The sequence below is a fragment of the Drosophila simulans genome, chromosome X (assembly GCF_016746395.2).
Source record: "Drosophila simulans strain w501 chromosome X, Prin_Dsim_3.1, whole genome shotgun sequence".
In the NCBI taxonomy this organism is placed as follows: Eukaryota; Metazoa; Arthropoda; class Insecta; order Diptera; family Drosophilidae; genus Drosophila; species Drosophila simulans.
Genome location: NC_052525.2, coordinates 8,864,358 through 8,885,979, shown reverse-complemented (window position 1 = coordinate 8,885,979; position 21,622 = coordinate 8,864,358). Strand labels below are relative to the sequence as shown.

General features: G+C 45.5%; 2 protein-coding genes across 2 annotated transcripts; one reads left to right on the top strand and one right to left on the bottom strand.

The window, feature by feature from the left end:
• Positions 1–2,053: 2,053 nt before the first annotated feature.
• On the bottom strand, positions 2,054–7,322 carry LOC6740042 (von Willebrand factor A domain-containing protein 8). The gene is made up of 7 exons (XM_016181062.3): positions 6,940–7,322; positions 6,005–6,432; positions 5,610–5,930; positions 4,980–5,551; positions 2,810–4,921; positions 2,322–2,756; positions 2,054–2,255 (listed from the first exon to the last, which is right to left on the bottom strand). The coding sequence occupies exons 1-7, from the start codon at positions 7,130–7,132 to the stop codon at positions 2,156–2,158; spliced, it is 4,161 nt and encodes a 1,386-aa protein (XP_016038677.1). The 5' UTR covers positions 7,133–7,322; the 3' UTR covers positions 2,054–2,155.
• Positions 7,323–7,353: 31 nt separating this feature from the next.
• Positions 7,354–8,699, top strand: LOC6739861 (protein CWC15 homolog). Its single transcript, XM_002076717.4, has 2 exons — positions 7,354–7,611; positions 7,674–8,699. The coding sequence occupies exons 1-2, from the start codon at positions 7,481–7,483 to the stop codon at positions 8,320–8,322; spliced, it is 780 nt and encodes a 259-aa protein (XP_002076753.1). The 5' UTR covers positions 7,354–7,480; the 3' UTR covers positions 8,323–8,699.
• Positions 8,700–21,622: the final 12,923 nt, after the last annotated feature.

The following is a 21,622-nucleotide window of genomic DNA, read 5'->3' as shown; positions in this document are numbered from 1 at the left end:
GAATAGTAATTGGCGAATAAAGCAATTTGCGCAGCAATTCCCCGAGCTAATGCCACGCACTGTATTCGCCCTGCCGATCTGCTATATCTATTATACATATAGTACACACATATATGGAAACCTTTTGCAATCAACATGAAAATCGCCAAAATTTGTACGTGTTTGTGTGCGTGTGCCTGTCTGTCTGTCTGTGCGTCTGTCATGTGTGTGTTTAACATTAGTCTTTATAAATTTATATCTATTTATGCCATATATTGTATATAGGATATGCTACGTCAGGGCCCAGGTGCAGAGAAACTTTTGTCATTTGTGTACATAGGTGTAGAAGGTGGAGGGAGACGGAGGAGGAACCGATTTGTGCTAAGTATCCAGAGATTATATAATGCGTTGGCGAATTTAGCGAGTGTGTCCGGTCCACGAACTCCAGGATCTGGACGACGTCATATGTCATATGTCTTTGCTACGGGTTGTACGGAGCAACACTCCTAATCTATCATAATCTGTAAATAGAAGCCCGTTTTGTAAGAACTACCTCCCTCCTCTCCATTCCGCAGTCCAGTGAAAAGCGAAAGGTTATGTCTTCGACCCGGGGACAGTGCGTTTCGAGGCTGTATGTGCTTGTTTTAATCCCCATTTATACGCATTCATCAACCTAAGGTTTCATTTGAAGTCATTCTGCAGATTCAGCAATCCACTTAGTTTCTTACTCAGGACCGCGATTAGAACGAACGAATTGGCGTTTGTCACTTTCACCTCTCTTCACCTACAGCGCCGAAACGCACTGTCCCCGGATTGTCAAACGCTCCCAGGCGAGATTTAATGGTTTTTTTTTTTTCCTCATTTACTTAGAATTCGTAAGAGAGCCCTAATCTGGAACCGCGGCTTTCGGCGCGTGTAACTTGAATGTCGTCCACTTTAAATCAGTTCTGATTTTCCTGTACATAAGTGTAATAACGCATGAGAATTCTTCGGTTCGGACTACCAACTACGTATGTGGGTGGGTACGCCTGCTTGCCTTAAATAGGCCCAACTTTGTTGTTATGTTTTTAAGTGAACTTAGCTTTTATACTACCGATCCCCGTTGCCCCCTCTTTCAAGTGTGTTGTTCGCCAAGTGTGTGTGTTCTTGGATCAATTCAATGGCATGTTTCAGCTCGATTGTTTTATTCCTCATTGAATGCATATGCAAATGCAAGTGGCAAATTTCAAGCGATAATATCTGTAAGAAAGTTAGCTATATATACACGACACTCGATCGATCGAACGAGAGAGAGAATTATACATGTGTAAGGCGATCAATCCCCAATCCGAATCCGACCCTCTTCCCTGGCCACATAGATCATGAGAATTGTGCAAGGATCAAAACTTGTATAGACTATGCAGTAAGGTGCGCGACATAAGTGTCTGGAGCAGGCAGTTTCTTCCGTTTTGCTTATTTTTTTAATTAGAACTTCAATTTATCGAATATTAACACTTCCAGTTGCAAGGATTTTGGTGGCTAACTTATACGAGTTATACGAGGCTGTTCCCGTCACGAATTTCGCACACCTTATTTAACGGATCAAGAGTATATATTATACACACGTATATTTAAGCGTTTTTTGCTAACACATTAATTCATGAATTTGCAACAATATTTAATATAAATACAGAAATGCATATACAAACGAAAAAAAAAAGAGAAGAAAAATCATTAAAAAACAAAAGTGTAATGTAAAATGTAATGTGAATGAGATTGAGAAGGGAATGAAATTGTTTTAGATTTTTATACCAAATTTAATTAATGTAAAACCACGAATTGTTTATTTTTTTGTATACCCCGTAATCCCCGTCAGAATGCGAGAAATCCCTGCCAGAGAAATCCTCGAGTTCGAAATTGTTTTTTTTTTTTTTTGTATTGAATACTTATGTAATTTGTAAATTATATGACAAGTAATCAAATAGCAAGCATAAACAGCAAGGCAATTAATAAACAATACAAATAAAAATGCAAACCCAATCGAATTTTTCTTCTAAACGCAACTCCTTTTAAAAACCCAAAGAAACTCACTTTCTGCTAGGCAAAAATATAGATTTATTATAGACTCAATTTAGGCTTAACAATAATTGGAATTATCAACACAGTGTTCAACATAAACCTAATCCTAGAAATTGCACTAAAGCAGCGAGGAGGTGAAGATCTGCTGCAGGATGTGAGGTAGCTTGGTGAGGTCCATGCACACGAAGCTCTGACCAGCCGGCATTTCCGCATTGATTCTGGAAAGGATGGAAAGGATTAGGAATAGTGATAGTAAAGACACAAAGCTTGCAAGTCAAACTTACTCATCCGCCTCCTCGGCCAGACTGCCAATGAAGATGGCATAGCCCTTGACCTTCGGCTCGCCCCGTTTGAGCGCCATAGCCAGATCCTTGGGTGCAATGCCGTAGCGCTGCAGATTGGCATCGCTGAGGACCACAACGATGGCGTTGTCGTAGTCCTGCTCCGCGCCCAGCGTCGAACAGGCCTCCCGTGCCGCCTTCACCGTGGAGTCACCGGACCAGCAGAACTGCGAGTGGGCGTGCATCATGCGGATGGCCTCGAATCGCTCCTTGTCGTTCTTCGGCGGACTGCCCGCGGTCACGAACGGAATCTCCCAGCCCTCGCCGCTGTGGCCGATGATGTCGTAGACGATCTTCTTCTCGAAACCCTCAAAGGCCTCCATCACCATGACCACTGCCTCCAGCTGACGGTCCAGCCGTCCATCGTAACCATTAAACCTGAAAGATGTACGGTTAAATGGGTGTTCCAAGGATATCGCCATCAAGCTTACCTGTACATCGAACCCGATACATCTACGACCAGCTTGAGCCGATTGGGCTTCTCCTGGACATGATCCGCCCAGGGATTGGCCTCCGCCCGTCGCCTATAGATGTTCTTCTCGCCGGTTATGCCCTCAACCAGACGCGTGTCATCCAGATCGCCGTGCGTTTGGTACTTCTGCCACTGGCGCTCCTTGCTCTTCGTTTGCATGGCCTCCAGGACGGCCTTCAGTTGCTGCACCTGCTTGCGATTGGGTTCGCTGAACTGGGCATACAGCTTGTGATCGTGGGCGGACATCTTGATTTCCTTGAGCTTGTCCTCGAACGCCTTGCGATTCATTTCGCGTGCTGCCCGCTTGATCTCCTCGGGCACATCGGCCTTCTCCTCATCGCTCAGCTGATGGACCTTGTGGCCTTTGTCCAGACGGAACGGGCCACCCTTGCCGCCCAGTCCGGCGGTGTCACGACCACCACTGCCACCAGCCCACGTGTTGCCGCCGACATGCGGTTCGTTCTTGGGATCTAACTTGCCGAACTTTGGACCGGAGACGCCCAGTCCACTGTGCCGATTCACGGATGCCTGCAGGATCTTTTGCTTCCTTATGGCCTGGATCTCTTCCTCGGCATAGGATTCGATGCCGTGCTTGGCCAGCACTTGGGTGACCTGCTGAAGTGCCTCCGGTTGATAGCGATCGAAGTCCAGCACATTGCCCACCACCTCGGACATGTTCTCCTCCGGATAGCGTTCCAGATGCTTCACAATGCTCACCACTTCGCGGGTGGAGTACGGATAGTTGAGCATTCCCTCATCAGCGAGCGTTCGCAGTTCACCAAAGGCATTAACCAGGGTGCGTAGCGTTTTGATGGGCACCTTCGGTCCATACTGTTGCAGTAGGAAGATTTCCGATTCCGGATCGGGATTGCTGATGGCGTGGGAGCTGAAGACATCGCCCAGGGCGGCAAAGAAGTCGTTGCCCAGGAAGGGGAAACCCGGACGATTGGCCAGGACTATTAGCCGGAAATCGGGATGGGTTTCAATCGAATTGGGCACCCTACCGCCTTCTCCCGGTGGCACAATCCTCCGGCCATCGGCCAGCACCATCTCGCCACTCTCCACCAAAGTACGCAGTATGCAGGTGACATTCACTGGCGCCTTGTCCGCCTCGTCCACCACAAGAACGTGACCAGTTCGTACAGCTTGGACCAGGGCGCTGTCCTCGTACGACACCTGGCCATCCTTTAGGGTCGCCTGGAGCGTCAGACTGTGCACCGTGGTGTCCCGATGCAGCTGGATGTACTCGCGCGGACGCTGCATCAGTTCCAGCAGGCGATCCACAAGCTTGTTCTTGCCAACTCCCTGGTTGCCAACCAGAAGCAGATGCTCGCCGATGAGGTAGTCCTGCAGCAGACGCTCCAGCAGCTGGACATGCTGCGGCATCTCGTAGAACAAGGTGTGCGGCACCTTGGATAGCTGCGCCTGAGTAGGATTGCCCAGTGGCCAGCGGGTGGAGCCGATCCGCAGCGAGTTATCCTCCACAGCAATTTGATTTTTTTTGCTTTTCAGCCTAATCTCTCGCGGCCTGATGCCCACCTGTTGGATGGCCTGTTCCAAGGCACCCCTCGACAGGGCCGGCATAAATCTGGCCAGGAAAGTGTTCTGCAGCATTTCGTGCACATCGCTGAGCTCACTCTCTGGATAGGCTGCCAAGCGACGGGCCAGCTTGAGTAGTTGCCGGGTGGAGAGGGTGCCTGCCAGTCCCTGGAGTAGAGGATCCTGTGAAGATCTCAGCAGTTGGGCCAGTTTCAGCAGTTGATCCATGCCCGCAGGTAGATCTCCACCACAAAGCTGCGCAAGCAATTCCGCCTCTTCGCTCTGACGCAAGGGCCGCAGTTCCTGGTAGAGAAACAGGCTGAGCAGTTCGGGTGTCAGCCAGCTGGGTTGTCCGCCGCCCAGACGCGGTGGTTCCGCCAAAGCCACCACGCGGAAGGACTCATGCATGGGTAGAAACCCGAGTTTGCCCAGCTCTTGCTCGGAGAATCCCTGCTGCAGCAGTGCCTGGTAGCGATTTGCGCCCAGAAGAGTGGTGCCATCACACAGCTGCAGTTCCCGATCGTGGATGAGGCTGGAAGGGCATATTTTCCATATAATATATCACCTTAATGAAGCTATTTTTAACTTACCGCTGCAGAACGCTGGCCGTGCTCTTGTGTAGACGATGCAGTCCATTTAACACCGCAACAGATCCCGATTTGGCAGCTCGCACCAGTGGTGAGTCCCTCCACACCGTGTCTCCTTGGGGGCTCGTAATACGTTGCTGGACGATATCCCTGCTGGTCATGTCCTCATACAGCATCATGGGCTCTGAGGTTTGTTGCAGGAGGCGGAGGAGTTCCTGGGTCAGCGTGAGCTTGCCCACACCCTTCTCGCCAACGAGACACACATCTCCGACAGCGTAGGCTTGCAGCAGACTGGCGAGAGCTTGCCTCTGATGCGGTAGATCCACAAAGTTGGTAGAAGCCGTAGGAATCTGGCCTCCAGGCAAATTTAGCTGCAGTTCGTCCAGTTTTATGTGGATCAGGGAGTTTTCCTGCGACTGTCCTTCGATTTTTTTGATGCTCGGACTGGGCACCAGTTGGATATCCAGCTTCTTGAGTAGCTCCTCGACACGCTTCTTCTGGTCGGGCTTCAGCATGGCTTGATATGGATAAATACGACTGATGACATCGTGCAGACTCAGCGAGGGATTAGCCGCCTGAAGGAGCAGAAAGAAAAGTAAGTATTTTATACGGAAAGGTAAGGGGTTCACCTACCAGCATCTTGACACCCAAAACTAGATTGTGGATGGGAAAGTCGGGTAGTTGGAGCGCAGGATCCGCCTGCTGCAGGGTCAAGGCGAAGGTGAGCAACTGCTTCAGCTGATCGCCGGGCACGGAAGGCGCCTCCTGCTGCAGTTCCTCGTACAGCTCGCCGTAGGAATATGTGGTCACGTTGCGGGACTGGAATCGGGAGCGCAACGGTGGATCTAGTGGCGTGCCCTTGTACTTGTGGGTGGGCAGACCCAAGGCCACCACTCGGAATTGCTCCGATACGCGTAGCAGACCCCATTCGTCCAGCTGCTCCCGTGAGTGTTTCTAAAAAAAATGAGAATGAGGATTAGCAACGCTCAGAGGACTAGAAACGTATGCACAGGAAACAGGTAATATACCTCTAGAAGCTTATCGTAACGCTCCGGTGACATCAGGAACTTGCCGCTCTCCAGGTGCATTTCGCGATTCTCCAGCAGATTATTTAGTATGGGCAGGACATTGCGTTCCGCGTGCTCCACTCCATCAAGGACGAGGACTCGACCATTGAGCGCCGCTCGTACGGCTCCCTGATCGTGGAAGATGGCCGCCCTGTCGTGGATCTCACGCCGCTGCTTCAGATCGCTCTCGGTGGTGTCCCTGCTGAGGGCCACGTACTCCACCTCGCGCTGCGTCAGCTCCAGGAACTGCATGGCCAGCTGGCGGCGCAGCGGACCCGGTTGTCCCAATAGGAACATGTCCTGACGCAGTGCATCCTTCTGCAGCATCCAGCGCAGATGGTGCAGTGCCGACTGCGACAGCTGAAGGGTGCCATCCGGAGCATATTTCACTATGGGATTGGATGGATACAAGAACGAAAGGTTCGTGTTAAAACATAAAGCAATTGGTTCTCCAAATACGGAGTCTGCTGACGAGGAAGGGAGCCCTCTTGCCCACCACTTTGTAGAACTTGACCCCCATGTGCTTGGCCGCCAGGAGCCACAGATGCTTGTCCACATCTTGAGTAGATTTCGTCGTGTTAAAGAACTTCTTCTCATCGCACAGGTCCGTGCACTTGCCATGTCCACTACGAGCCCACTCCTGCAGCTTTTTTTGGTGCAGCTCATTCATTTTTGATTACTTGTTGAGTCTCATTTCTGTCGTTTAGTCTTTGTTAATTACCATACGTTTATATCAGTGGTCTTTTTGATCCATGATGTGTCTGCTACTCAAAGATGATATAATGACATGATATAATGATAATGATGGAGTGCTTATGCGACGCCAAGATCTTTATGTTGACCTTTGTACTGGCCAGAGATCTTGGCGTCCCACTTCCCGGCATCCCCCTGCTCACCGTATTGCTGCGGCACCAGTTGCGGATCCTTGGGCTTGCGCAGCCGCACGCTTACATCGCCGATGGTCAGGCTGTCCTCCTCCGTCTGATCCTTGCCAGACGTTGTGCTCGCCCAGCTTCGTCGTGGAATTCTAGCATTTCGGAGGCTGTGATGCAACAGGTGGCCGCTGCAGGCACGCAAATTGGCCAGCATTGCCGCCGGTGGGGGATGGGTAGCAGATTGGCTAATCCAAACTTAAAATCGGTCCAAGTTGCCGAAGAGTTTTGTTTTTCAGCAATATTTTTTTGTTGGATAAAACGGCGGTGCTCCGCGCGTGTTTACCGTAACAGTGCTGCCCATTGGTCCGCACAGCTGATGGGCCAGTGGTGCCCAGCGACAGGCGCCCTTATCGGTTGGAGTCCGCACGAAGCGTGTATCGAAAGGCCTATCGGTCAGAGTGACCGTATTGTATTGTTGATACATCAAACAAAGCACGCAGTTCGGAAATTCATTTCACTTTTCGTCCATTTAACAATTAAAAGCATAACTAGCTAGTTGAAAATGACCACAGCAGCGCGCCCGACCTTCGATCCAGCCCGCGGAGGCTCCGGTCGCGGCGAAAAGGATCTGAGTGCACTGAGCAAGCAGTACTCCAGTCGCGATTTGCCAGGCCACACGAAACTGAAATACAGGTAAGGATTAGGAGTAATGCACATAGCAATTCGTGGTCTAAAGAGCTCTTGTGTTTGCGCAGGGAGACGGGCCAGGGCACCAGCGAGGAGAACCGCAACCGCGACTTCCGCAAGGAGCTGGAAGAGCGCGAACGTGATGCGCGCTCCGGAACGGGAGCCACTTCGTCGTCGTCGGGCAAGGCACTGCCCTCCATTGTGCGCAAGGCGATTGAGGCGAACAACGCCGGCGGTGGCAGCAGTGCCGCAAAGCGTGCCAAGCCGGACGCAGGGCAGCAGCAAACGCAGCAGGCGGCGCAGCAGCAGGCCGCCAATATGGACGCCGATGAGCCGCTGGACAACGATAGCTCCGATTCGGACAGCGATTCCGATGACGATGATGCCGCCCTGCTGGCCGAACTGCAGAAGATCAAGCAGGAACGCCTGCAGGAGACGGCGCGTCGCGAGTCGGAGAAGAAGCAGGAGGACGAACGCATACGAATGGAGAACATCCTGTCCGGCAATCCGCTGATGAACTATGAGCCCGGCACCGCCGCCTCTGCAGCGGGACGTGCTTCTGGACTGGGCGGTGATCTAAAGATCAAGCGCCGCTGGGACGATGATGTGGTCTTCAAGAATTGCGCCAGATCTGCGCCCGATAAGAAGACGCACTTCGTCAATGACGCCCTGCGCTCCGATTTCCACAAGAAGTTCATGGACAAGTACATTAAGTAGGCAGCACTGGGACTTGCTTTTAAGTTATAGCCGCTCTTTTTGTGTAATAGTTTAAATACAAAAATTGTCAACCCTCTTTGTCCTTCCGCCCCTCCCCCGCAATCTGTTCATTAAAATTCGCATTTTGTAAGATAACGTGTCTATCCAACAATTGTGATGAATAAGAGTTCATAAACAATATTTTTAAGCTAAATACTGATTGGTTTCGCACGTAGCAAACTGACCATCTTGTAAGCCATTTGCTTTTTAAGTTTTTAACTCATCTTTTGAGCAGTCAATGATAAATTTCTTTGAACGCGAAACATATTTTGTAGTACATATAAGACATTTCTCTTGTAATTAATTTTTGGAATAATTAAATGGAATGCTAGCCAGAATAGTTCCATAGGCGATTGTTTATTGCTTTGTATACTTTGTGTTTGGTTAAAAATCCAAGTAAGAAGCTTCTCATACTTCATATTATTTAGCAATTCGTATTGAGGTCGACTTTATTTGGCGAATAGGCACTTTGGGCCATCTTCCTCCTGCTGGCTGTGACCCAATGACTGGCGGCTGACCGCGAGTGGAAGTCCGAGTGCGAAGGGCAGGAACCTTAACCAAAGTGTGAAACCGCAAAAAACATCGGTAGCCGGTCGAGGGACAACAGCAGCAGCCGCCAGAGGCGGCGGGCCAGGATGTCAAGGGGGGTCAGGGTCAGGAAAAAGGGTAAGCGCTGGAAAGAGGGGCGAGAGGGGAAGCTGCTACGTGAGCGCACGAAGAAATGCCCAAGAAGCGCAGGAAGCCAAATCATCATGGCGATCAGCGCAAGGGCAATTGTCGCTGCTGATGAGGCACGAAGCAAAATCAATTTGCCCCAAGGAGCCGGGCCAAGCAAGCGCAGAATAACTTGGTCAATTACGCCGAGCTACACTGCTCGAAATGCGGGTAAAACACATAAAAGGAATTTTAGCGCAGTGCATAATATCCATCAAATTTGATAGATATTTTTCTTGTTATATATTTTAAAAATCTTAGATGGGCAAGCGCAAGAATATCCCTACAAATTCTAACGTACTCTGTTTAATCTCATTTAAAAGCTCAAAAACGAAGTGGTAATTGTTTCCAGTGCAGCAGAAGCCGCTGCGAATGCAAATCATCCGGTGGGTCTTGATTTCCACGCCTCTTTAATGCCCCGCACGCGGCCTGCGCCATCTGAAGATCTGAACTCCGACTTTGTCAATGAGCCCACGTTCCGCCTGCGACTCCAAATCAGAATCCGAACCTGAATCTTCATCCGACTGGATGCCTCCCCCCTTGGCGCTGGCAGGGATCAGCGACTGGTCGCGACCCCGCTCCCAAAAGTTGACGAACGCTCAATTTTACGCTAATTCGATCAGAATCAAAATCAAACAAAATTAGCCTGCCCATAGCCGGCAAAAGCGATGATGATCCGCGTACACTAGTCAGCAAGGTTAGGAAACGTATGGAATGGACTGAAACTAGGGGTATTTATGATAAAGAACGAAAGGAAAGTTTTGGTAAACTAATTTATACAAATCATTGCCAGTTAATAATAATAATAATAATAGGAACATATATACTTAATACTTATATACTTAAATAATACTAATATTAAGTATATATATATACTTCTAATGCTTAATGATTATATATTCATAAATCATAGATTCATGCTGGTATTCAATGTGCTACTTCTATGCGGGCTTAACTTAACTTTGTTGTCTAGTGTCCTGTCTTATGATGGATGATGATGATTAGCAGTATCGGAATGATGATGCCGCTTATGGTAATCATGATGATTGTTGCTATTACGCTGCCTGCTTCTGATTTTGATTCATATTTCAGATTCTGATTCTCAATCCGTCCGCAGTCCGTTGTCTGGAGTTTTCAGTTTGCAGGTTGCAAGAGTTGCAAGTTGCCAGTTGCACGTTGCCATCCTCCTACGGTGGCAGTGAGGCAACGAATGCCGAATCCCCGACTCCGAGTGAGCGTAATTTATTTCCTGTTTGGCATTATGCATCCCCATTATTTGTGCATTCATCAAAAGAGAGAGACGACGGTCCGTCGAGTTCGTTCAGTTCGGAGCCAATCTGCATTCAAGCTGCCAATGCACTGAGAGAAAATAGTGTGCAGAATATTTCTAAGATATTTCTTAAGTTCTTAAATGGGTTTTAGTACCTACGAAAATACGATTTGTTGAATTCTTCATACTTTCTTTATAGTAGTGAAGGTACATATGCATATATATACATATTATACTAACTTTTCGCTCAGTGTGCCGCGATGTTGCTGCTGCTTTTCGGTAGTCGCCGCGCGCTAAATTGTGGCCACCGAACGGGGGGCAAGCAAGTCAAGACTGGAGGAACCTGGTCCTCCGGCACTGGTCCACTGGCACTGCCACTTCCACGTCCACAGCCATTGCCACTGCCACTGCCATGGCCTATCAATTGTCAGCAATTTCGCAACTGCATAAACTTGAAAAGAGCCAAAAAAAAAAAAAACGAAAAAAAATGGCATAAAACGCGAGTAACTGCATACAGCGACCAACTGCATAAATATGGCGACTGGCCGACGGAAATGGCCGTCGCGGTTGCAAGTGACAAATAGCTGGGCTCAAAAGTGGCGGCAACAATGGGTTAAGGGGCGCGGTAGTGAATGTGGGCGTCACTGAACCGGTTGACCACCAAATAAAGACCGCGAACATATGTTTCTGGCCGGCGAGAATATGGCCAACACCAAAAGGCGGCCGCCCATTTGACCCCGAAAAATTATTGGAAGTTCAATGCGATTGAACAATCTCGTTATCCATATAATAAACATTACAATTCAAATGGTTATAGGTTAGTAGTCTAAAATATAACTCAATATAACTATCTATGCATTTGAATAAGAAGATATCATAAATTTGTTCATACCATGATGGTTTTATAAAAATGTAATTACAAAATTAAGTGTGCTTATTTCTAAAATAAGTATAGTATAGTATTTAAAAATTTTGTAGCTATAACTTCTGATCCTTTAATTTGATATCCTTCTAAACATATAACTTTTCCTGTAAACTAATATATTAGCTTTAAACGCAATGGGCGTCCTGCTAATAGCCAAATTGCCATCCTAACTCCACAAAAGTATGCGATTCAATTTCCATTGCAGACAGGCAGCAACATCGGTTGCACTTGCAGCAACTGCAGCAGCAACATGCAGCAACAACAGTACATGCAACAACAGCAACACGACCCGAGGTGGCGACACTTTATTTAGCTTTAAAATTTTATGGAATGCAAATTTCACTCAGCTGTTGCTCCTGGTGTCGATGGCTTGTCCTGGGACCTGGTCAGAATCAATCGGGGATGAGTTGCGGAACGGAGGACAGAGGACTCGGCTGCAACTGGAACTGCAAACTGCAACTGATGCTGCATAATTTAGTTGACCAATTTACACTGCAACCGTTGGCCACTGAGTGCAACCGGAAATGCAGGCACCGAAAAGGCCAAAGCATTTTTGCGGCCTTTCTGTGTGTGGGTGTGTGTTTTTATTTGCATACTTTTTTCTTTATTTTTTTTTTTAAATTTCGGGCCGACCACCTGCACTTGACATATTTACTCGTAATGGCCATTTGTAAGTCGCGGCTGCATGAAAAGCGTTAAAAGGGACACAGAATCAAAGGACCCAATGTGAATAAAGAAATAAGTATTAGCAACTGAACACTGAACTATATTAAACAATATTTTATTCAAAGACTTATTATGCTAATCGTCTCCACCCATCTAAACCCTGCTTTTACTTGCACCACAACCCTGCGAATCTTGTGTGGTGACCTGGAGTGGTGACCCCATCTCAACAGGGAAATGCAACAGTGCGGTAACCTCGATCTGAGAACTGATCAGGGTTTTGGGCCGCCAATGCAAATGCAGACCAAACTAATTCCAAGTACTGGGCTAACAAGATTAAAAACAAATTTTTGCTGGGTGCACTGGCAAAAATAAGGAACATACAAATAGAAATTTCAACATATCTATTCGAAGAATGGGCATATAGATGAAAGAATAACAGTTTTGAGCAGCTATTTACCAATGCTAACGACTCATATAAGTTTTAGACGGATTTTAGGAAAAAAAAATTTGGGTAAATTTTCGCATTTTTTGTAACATCATCAAAATTTGCAAAAAATGGTCAAAAAATAGAATACTCATTTTTGAACACAGTTCGATTGGAAATTTCATTACGAGCTCATCGAGGTATGACATTCCATATTCAGGCAATTATTTTTAAAGTTGTGGCAAAAAACTGATTATTTTATGACCGAAATTCGGAAAAACGTCTTTCGCTCAAAATTGGATATTTACAAACGGGATTTTTGTCATAATTTCGCTGAAAATTGTCATATAGACGAAAGAATAACTGTTTTGAGCAGCTATTTACCAGTGCTAACTAACGCTTTCACTTTTTGAAAGACTTAGAGAAATAAATTTTTGGGTAAATTTTTGCATTTTTTGTAAGGGGTAACATCATCAAAATTTGCAAAAAATGGCGAAAAAATAGAATTTCCATTTTTGAACACAGTTTGATTGGAAATTTAATTACGAGCTCAACGAGGTATAACATTCCATATTCAGGCTCTTATTTTTTAAGTTGTGGCAAAAAAACTGTTTTTTTATGTCCGAAATTTGGAAACACGGCTCTTGCCAAAAACTTGATATTTACAAACGGAATTTTTGTCATAACTTCGCTGAAAATTGTCATATAGACGAAAGAATAACTGTTTTGAGCAGCTAATTACCAGTGCTAACTATCCCTATTGATTTTTTAAAGAACTTAGAAAAATTAATTTTTGGGTCAATTTTCTCATTTTTTGTAAGGGGTAACATCATTAAAATTTGCAAAAATTGACAAAAAATTTAAGTTTCCAAATTATTGCCCAAACCGATCAGGAATTTGATTACGAGCCTAACAAGGTATGCCATTCCATGTTTTGACCATTATTTTCATTGTTGTAGTTAAAATTCTGCAAAATCATCTTCAGAAATCGGTGTTCGGCGATATATCAAATAAATGTAAATTTTCCAGAAGGAGAAATTAGGCAGGCCAAAACTTCCAATCAATGAGAAGTTATGATCCTATCCTATCATATTTTTCGAGTGCACTCCCGTTACGCACACATGTCGTCATTTGGCGGACGTGTGGCAGACGCATATTTCCGACGGGTGGGAGGCGCTGGACGGAAACCAGGACGAAACTCAAACCCCAACTCGAATGGGAAAACCAGGACATCGATGGGCCATTGACTGGTCGCTAATGCTAATGCTTGAGCAGATCCAGCAACAGTTGGTTGAGTATGTGGATGCAGTGGGTGGATGTGGACCAGGTGAACCAGGTGAACCAGGTTGACCAGGTGGACGGTGGACCGGAAATGCGGACGCACGACAACGCCGCCAGGAGCAAAGGTGAGGAAAAACTAAAAGCTCATTTGCAGCTACTTCCGCTGCTAAATGAAAATGCATTTCCTGCTTGGAAAAGCGTTTAAGGTCACTAATGGTGGGTGGCTGGGTGGTGCCACCCCCGCTTTTCCAGCTTTTCCACCAGGTGGTGCAGCAGCCTCTAACGGCCGGACTCTTGTGTTGTCTGTGACAGCAAATTTTTATGCAAAATGTTGCGACATCTGTAAATGATTTGCTGCCATTAGAAGATGGAGCGCATGGAGATTCCACGCCCTGGATGCCCTGGTCAGTGGTGCACCAGCACCCCATCCATCGCCCACTTTCCGTCGGTTAACTACTTCCTTTGCCTCGGTCACACTTCCGGCCAACGGCAAAAGTCACCAAATGCTGTGGGCATCCTCCTCCGGGGTACTCTTTTCGCCGCCAGGAGATGTAGATGCAGATGAGATGTGTTCCCCAATTGGAGTTGGTGGTTGGGCGGTGGGCGCTGGAGCAGGAGATGGAACCAGAGATTTCGACGGACTCAGATGCAGATGCAGAATCCAGAGGAACCTATGTGCCGGCCGCAAAATGCGTTCCAGTCGCATCTTCCGGACTGAAAAAGGGGGCTCAAGAAAAAATTGCAGAGGCCTATGGAGCTGAGTTTTGGACTAACGACTACTGCATACCCTGCGAACAATGAATGTAAGTACTAAAACTATACTATTTAGCTTAATGGGAAAAATGTATCAATAAATCCCTGACCCATCGTTTCACAAAGTATGCTATAATAATACTTCAAATAATGGTAAATACCATTGAATATAACAATCTTATATCCTTAAAATAGAGTGCAATATTTGGGCACTCTCTTTACTTTGTTAATTTTTCGCAGCCCTAGGCTCTCTGCCAGAAACTCCTGCTCCTTTTTCGAAAACTGGCTTTCCTTCGGCCGGCCGGTCAGTGGCCATTTAGAGTGAGAAATTGACCATTAAAACAGACAGCTACACATGTTGACAAAATGCGAACGCGACTCGGAAGGGTGCCGGAGTTTTTAGGACGGTTCACCGAGTGCCCCAACTCCTGGCCAAGGACCTGAGGTCCTGGCTGCTGGGGCTCCCGGATTCCAGGGCCCAAGTGAATCGTTGTCGTTGCCAAGTGCTGCAATTCTCATTGCGATAATCAAATTGTAGGTTTCGTTGTCTGCACACCTAAACGGAGTTTAAAGATGGGAGGGGAGGTCTGGTTAGAAGGGGGTCGCCACTCCGATGGGTGCAAGTGCAACTGCCGGTGCATCCGGTGCCTTTTTGCATTTCCAAATGGGGGCCACACTTGGGCCGGGAAATTGGCGAAAGGAGCCCCAGATAAGGACAGCAAAAGTCATCGCAGGATGGCAGTGCACTGGGAGAAATCTTCAAGTGAAACTAGAAGAAAAGGAAAAAGTTTCGGTATACAACTTATAAACCTTTAACTACCCAGAATAATTAAAATAAGTTTTTCTATATTTCTTTATTATTGCACTGCATTTTTTCGCAGTGCACCGAATGGAGGAGCTCGTGAGGTGGACAGTGGACCCTTTTGCATCTATTATGTGAGCCAATAAATAGAGGTAGTTAAGAACCTTGCGGTTTTGGGGCTCACTTTTCAATTTGAAAAATGCCCTTCGGCCAATACCGAAAACCCACCTCCTCCCCCTTTTTTCTGCGCCCACCTGCTCTCTTTTGGGATAATAATAGAACACTTACGGCCTGAATTCAAGGAATTCGCACGCTTCCACGAATGTGCGAGCGTAAAAACCTGGCTAACAGTGGGAATTCTGGCCCATCGCAAATAGGCGGAGTCGGGTCAAAAGTTGTGAAAACACCGGCTAATATTCTGTAATTGTGTAATGCAAGTAAATAGTTAGTACTCACCCTAATTAAGCATTCATATCACTCATACGCACTGTTGTCTCTGATTGTATTCATTTGCCCAAATGAACCAACTGCTAATAGGTTAACTTATGCAACTCTCTTAAATTCCCAATTATCGGGTATTTTTGTAGCAGCAATACGCCAGAACAAAAATACCACTCGTTGTAGTTGCTTTTTCCCACCGCCTCGGAGTTGAAAAAAAAACCCCCGATTCGAAATTATTCAGATGACTCAATGTGGCACGCGCAACTGGCAGTGACAGATTTAAGCATATATATATATATATACTGGAACTATATTGAGTGTCCATCGGTTATATCAGGCCGAGGTAGAACTAACCTACCTCTACAGAGAACTCTCCAGCGAATCTTGGCATCCAATCTCCCGGCTAAATCGCATTGCTCTTGGCCCGAATCGAAACGAAACGAATCGTAACGAAACGAACCGGAACCGGTTTTTGTTGGCTTTGATTTATGCTCGTGAATGGGCCAAAATCGCGAGGTGAGAGGCCGCCAAATTGGCAATCTCTGTTTGGCTCCTTCGCGGCTAACCCGGCGATTCCAACGATTCCAACTGGCCAACTCGCCTGCGGTTGCACCAAATATCCTGCGTTAATTGTTAATTTGCATTGTTGCTGCACTGCGAGAAATGCGCACGCACCTTTTCATTTTCTCCCAAATATTTATTTATTTGTAAAACTTAACTTATTTTGTTTATACTTCAATCAATACAATTTGTAAATATAATTCATTTATTAAGTCTTATGTTAACATAGTGCCTACCAATCATGTGGTTCAGTGTTCCACTCTTTGGGCCAACTTTGTTGCCGGCTTTTTCTTCGGACTTTACTACCCATCGATTTGTGGCACCAGGCCGTGCATACAAATGGGAATTTCAGGCCTTGCGAATGGGAGCCAAGTTCGTGGATGGATCTCCGTGGGTTACGTGCACGGGCTCAGATCGCCGGATCGTGCATATATATATGGTTATAGGCATCAGTTCCGACCACTTGGCTGGCAGAGTCGCTGACGCGACTTGGATGATTCACCCGCTCATCGGATTCGAGAATTCAGGGAGGGAAACGAGTGCCTATTGTCGCTATTGATTGCCTGCAGAAAGTGGGGATACATGGTTATGGCTAGAAAAAAATGATTTAATATTACTTACTCTAAAAAAAGTGGTATATTCACTTTAATCTGCTAGCAATTTATGGTAAAAAGGGTTTAACTTAGATTTCAAACTATTGAAGTGTGCATGCATGCCAATTATGTAATATTATAATAATTTAAAAATATTTACACCATCATCGTTTTATGCGATGATTAAACGAAATGTAATCACAATAACATGAATCACGTACATATACTATGTATAGTAATTATTAATGATATTGAAGCATTTGATGTAACTAACATGTTTTTTTTAAATTTTTATATATTTTTTTTATTTGCCTGCTTTTGAATTTAATTATATTTGTACTTATTAATAACACTTGTAGAGTATTTATTGTGCGATTATCGCCCTTTTGTTTATATTCCCCGATTGCGCCATATAAACAAATGAGCTTGGCGCAAAAATAAAGTGTTTACGCCCGGGTTTTACCCAAACGTGCAGCAGATTCTGGCTGATACATCAAGCTAGCTTTCATTCTTTGGCAGTAATATGTCAAAAGGGAGTCTCAATTAAATTCGAATTAAAATTAAAAGAATTAATCAAGCTCATTATGTTTAATAACTATTTCATGGAGCAATAGCCAGTTTTGCTCACAATATTCAATAGAAAAGGCTGAATTTGTCTTGGCCAAATCTGTGAAAACCCCCCAACAATTTTCCCGCCACCCTCACAATCACACTTGCAACCACTTTCACCGCTTTACACACGCACTTACACACACTCACACACACATACGCACTGGCATGGAAAAGGGGAAAAGTCATTTTCATTTTTCAATTAGCCAACAAATAAATTTGTTTATCCCATTGCAGTGCTTTTTGCGCCCAGTTGCCTATTATTTTATTTGCATTGCGTATATTTAATAAGCGGTTTCGAAACCCCAACAAACAACAACAACAATAACATCAAAGCAAATGTGGTTGGGCGCCAAAAACAGAAGGAAAAAATCGAATTATGCCATTTGGTAATTGAAAACGATTGAAATGGGCAGTACCCATTACCTGGTGCTAAGTAAATTGTTGCAGCTTATTATACTATCAGTATTCATATTTATTTATTAACCTTAAACTTAAATTTTTATTAAAGAAGGGAAATATATATTGTGCAACTTCAACAGGAAAACTGGCAGTGATTTGCAGGATTGACAACCTGCCACGTTTCCCGCTCGGCATATAAATACCCCCTGGGTATTTGGGCCAACTGAAACGGCGGCGAAAGCAACGGGCACAACAAATTGGTGCTAAAATAATCAAAAGGCTAATAAAGTAGCTATAATGATGTGGCAGCAGCAGCAGCAACTAGCAATCGCTAATCACTCGACGCGGCTTTTTTGGGGCAATATATGGCGGCAGTGGCAGTGGCAGCGGCTGGAAACCGCTAATCAAGTTCACAGGTATCGGTATCCCAGTAATCCCACCCGTAATCCACCGCCCTTCTGACCCACGGCCTACGACCCCTGACCTCTGAACCCTGACCCCCACCCGCAACCCGCTCGCCATGGGACTGCCATCATCGACGCATCATCGAAAGTTCCTGGCGGTTGACAGCAGCAACAACAACAATAACAACAGATGCCGAGGCCACCGCACTTTTGTCCACATGCACACCCACTACCACACACGCCCACCTCATGACCTTCAGAAGGATGAGTGCAATGCGTGCACTGAAACCAACAATCAATCAAGTAGGTACATTTTGCAATTAATTAAGGAACAACCTGAATTTGATTTCATAAAAAAATAAGAAAAATGCTAACTTAGAAAGAAAGTGCAGGGAAGTTAATTAATCTATGTATATATTTAAGAGTGAGTAACTTAAAATAGATCTGCACAATCGAATCTTTTGTAATGCCCGCGAATAAACCGTGAATCAAGTGGGTATTCGCATTATGCTGGCGTTTTATGAGCCAGCGTTACTGGAATTGATTCATCCGTCCGAAGGTCGCATTCATCTTGGCCAGCAGACAGGGCTATGGATTCATCATCTTCGCTATCTTATTCACTTTGCGTCAGAAGCTATTGGCAAGTTATTTACTCATCGATTGGACTATTTAAATACATTATGCATTTTAGATAGTCACTCAGTTCCGAGAAGCTTGGAAAACATCTTGGAATGAAATCAAAATAGTATGTATTTCAATTGAAATAATTAGTGTTAATAATTTCAGGTTTAATTTGAAATTGCGCTCTGTATTTCAACCCCCAGTTGGCGACTCTTCAGGTGAGTGCGTTGCCCAAAATCCAAATCCAAATGAGCCCGGCTCATTTGACCTCATCCTGTGCCCGTTTTTTGCGCCCAGCCGCCTGTCGCTGCGTTTGATGCGTGTCTGACACATGCCAACACATTAGTCGCCCCGCCCCGCGCCGCCCACCGCCCGGCCACGCCCCTCGTGCCACCATCGCCCCCAAAACTCCTCTATGCTGCTTTTCCTTTTTTCCCCATTTTTCCTTTTTTTTTTGGCCAGCGCAACTAATTTCATTTGGTGCCCAGCAAAAAGTCGAACAAGGCAAATTAGGCAAAGCATCAAATTTACATACGAAATCGACGCTGCAGTTCGATGTGGGGCTACACTGCGAGAATTTATGCACCACACTTGGGTATTGAAAGGATTGCAGCTCACTGGTTTGCTTGTTCGTTTGTACCATTTGTACCATTTTCTACACATCTACTTAACTTGTTATTAATTCATATTTGTCTGGTGTTCCTTCTCGATTAAATACTATTTTTCTCAGTGCACTCATGGGATTTAGCGATTTACTTAGCCCGATGGCCAGGTGTCTTCCACAATTTGGCGCTGAATGTGCAAAAAATCAACGTTTTGGCCAAATGCAGCAGCGTGTGGCGTGCGTGCCGCCAACTTCGACAACTTAATGATGCCCCGATGGCCCCGCCCCCGCATCCCGCCCTCGCCCTCGTCCCTTTGGCGCTCTAACGATCTAGATATAAATGTATCTGCGTATATGGGTTAGAGACCATCGATCGAAATTTACATACATTACTCATACGCGGCGTGTGCCGGCTACGTCAGCGTGACGTCGTTAGGAAAATCCCTTCATCGCCTGGGTTAAATCCAAATCGGAAGTTGGCTAAAAGAGCATTTCATAAACACTAACTGGGTTAACACATCTTAGTCGGTATGGTTTTATGATAAGCCAGGGTCACTGCCTTAATAGCCATTCATATAGAAACATAGTAACGCACTTGTCAACGGCCAAAAACCCAAAGATCGAATGATTCACTTTGGGCCTTTTTACTCCGTTCAGCTGACAATAAAGTTTAGCGGCCAGAAGAGAGGCGCTGAATTTGGAAGAGAGTTTGTTGAAATAAGAGTTATTACCGGGCATCATTATTTATATATATGTAGTAATATTAACTATTTCTAAATGAAAGCCCTTTCAATAATCAAATAAATCTAAGAATTCATAAATATTTCTTATCAAACACACGAAATGAATAAACGACTCTCTTCTGAACAAAGTCTCTTAGTTCACCGTTTCTCTTTGCTTTGCTACCGCCACTCTCTCTCTCTCTCTCTTTCTCTTTTTTGTGGGTGGTTACATTACTGTCGTGCTTACCGTTTATTTTTTGTGTTGTTTTTCTCTTGTCTTTTCCTCTTTTTTTTGTCTGAGTTCATTCGAGTGCTTTTTTTCCTTTGATTTTTGTGTGTTTTGCGCACACTTGTGGGTGGCGCTTAACAGCTCGTTTTCTCGTTGTAGTTGTTGCCGTGCGTTCCGCTTCGTTTGACTTTGTTGTTGCGGAATTCATTTTGGTTTATTTGTGGAAAACACGCACCCCAAAAACAACAGCGAAATAAACTTAATTTCAACCGGTTGTGAAGTGTAGTGAAATTCGCATTGAAAGTAGCACAGTTACCGTTACGCTTACATTTACATATCTATACCGTTAGACTACTTTACGCGTGTCAAAGCGAGACGGCAATCGTAGTTGTATTTTTTGCTTAATTATTTCAGCTTAAAATTCAGTGCAGTGAGGTGGGTGGTTGGGCGTAGAGAGGAGAAGGGGACAGCCTTTTAGTTGCTACTTTCATTTACCATTATTCCACTTCTTTTTTGGTCAAGTCAAAGCTAATGAATAAACTCACAACAAGAATGGGAAAGGTAGAGAGTGAGCGAGAGAGAGAGAGAGAGAGAGAGAGAGAGAGAGAGAGAGAGAGAGAGTTGGGAAAAGTAGTGAGAGAGAGACGGAGAGATGCTGAAAGGCACCGCCTTTCTCGGCGATTCTCATAAGCAGTACGTAAGTTCCCATTGATTTGACTTAATTTATGTGCGTAATGGTCTTACAGATGATTCACATGATTTAATTTAATTCGCTAATTTAAAGGTTAAATGAGTTGGAATCGAAGAAATGTGGCTGATGATATCATTGCAGTGATAATGCATGGAATTTAAGTGGATAATCTTTCTATAACTAGGTCAACATTCTTCACCCACAACTTGGACTATCTTTAGCTCACCTTGCTATTCTGTAACCTAGCTCGATTCATAAGCGCATCCATTCATGAGCAGGCTTCACTTTCCGTCCTCGAAACGCTGGACAGGACCACCCAAGATTCCCATCCACACACGGTAGTTACATCTGCTGGATGTTTTGATGCTGAAACCCGGAGTTAATTAGCCCATGGATCGGGTCGGGCTTCAGCTTCCTCCTCGATGCAGTGGTAATTCAAGTCGCCCATCATAAACTGCTGACAAAGTTACTAGCCTCGCCTTCTGGTTCCCTTTGTTCTGGGCCACCGCAAGATCTGCGAGTGGATCACTTACTATAGCTGCAGCTATA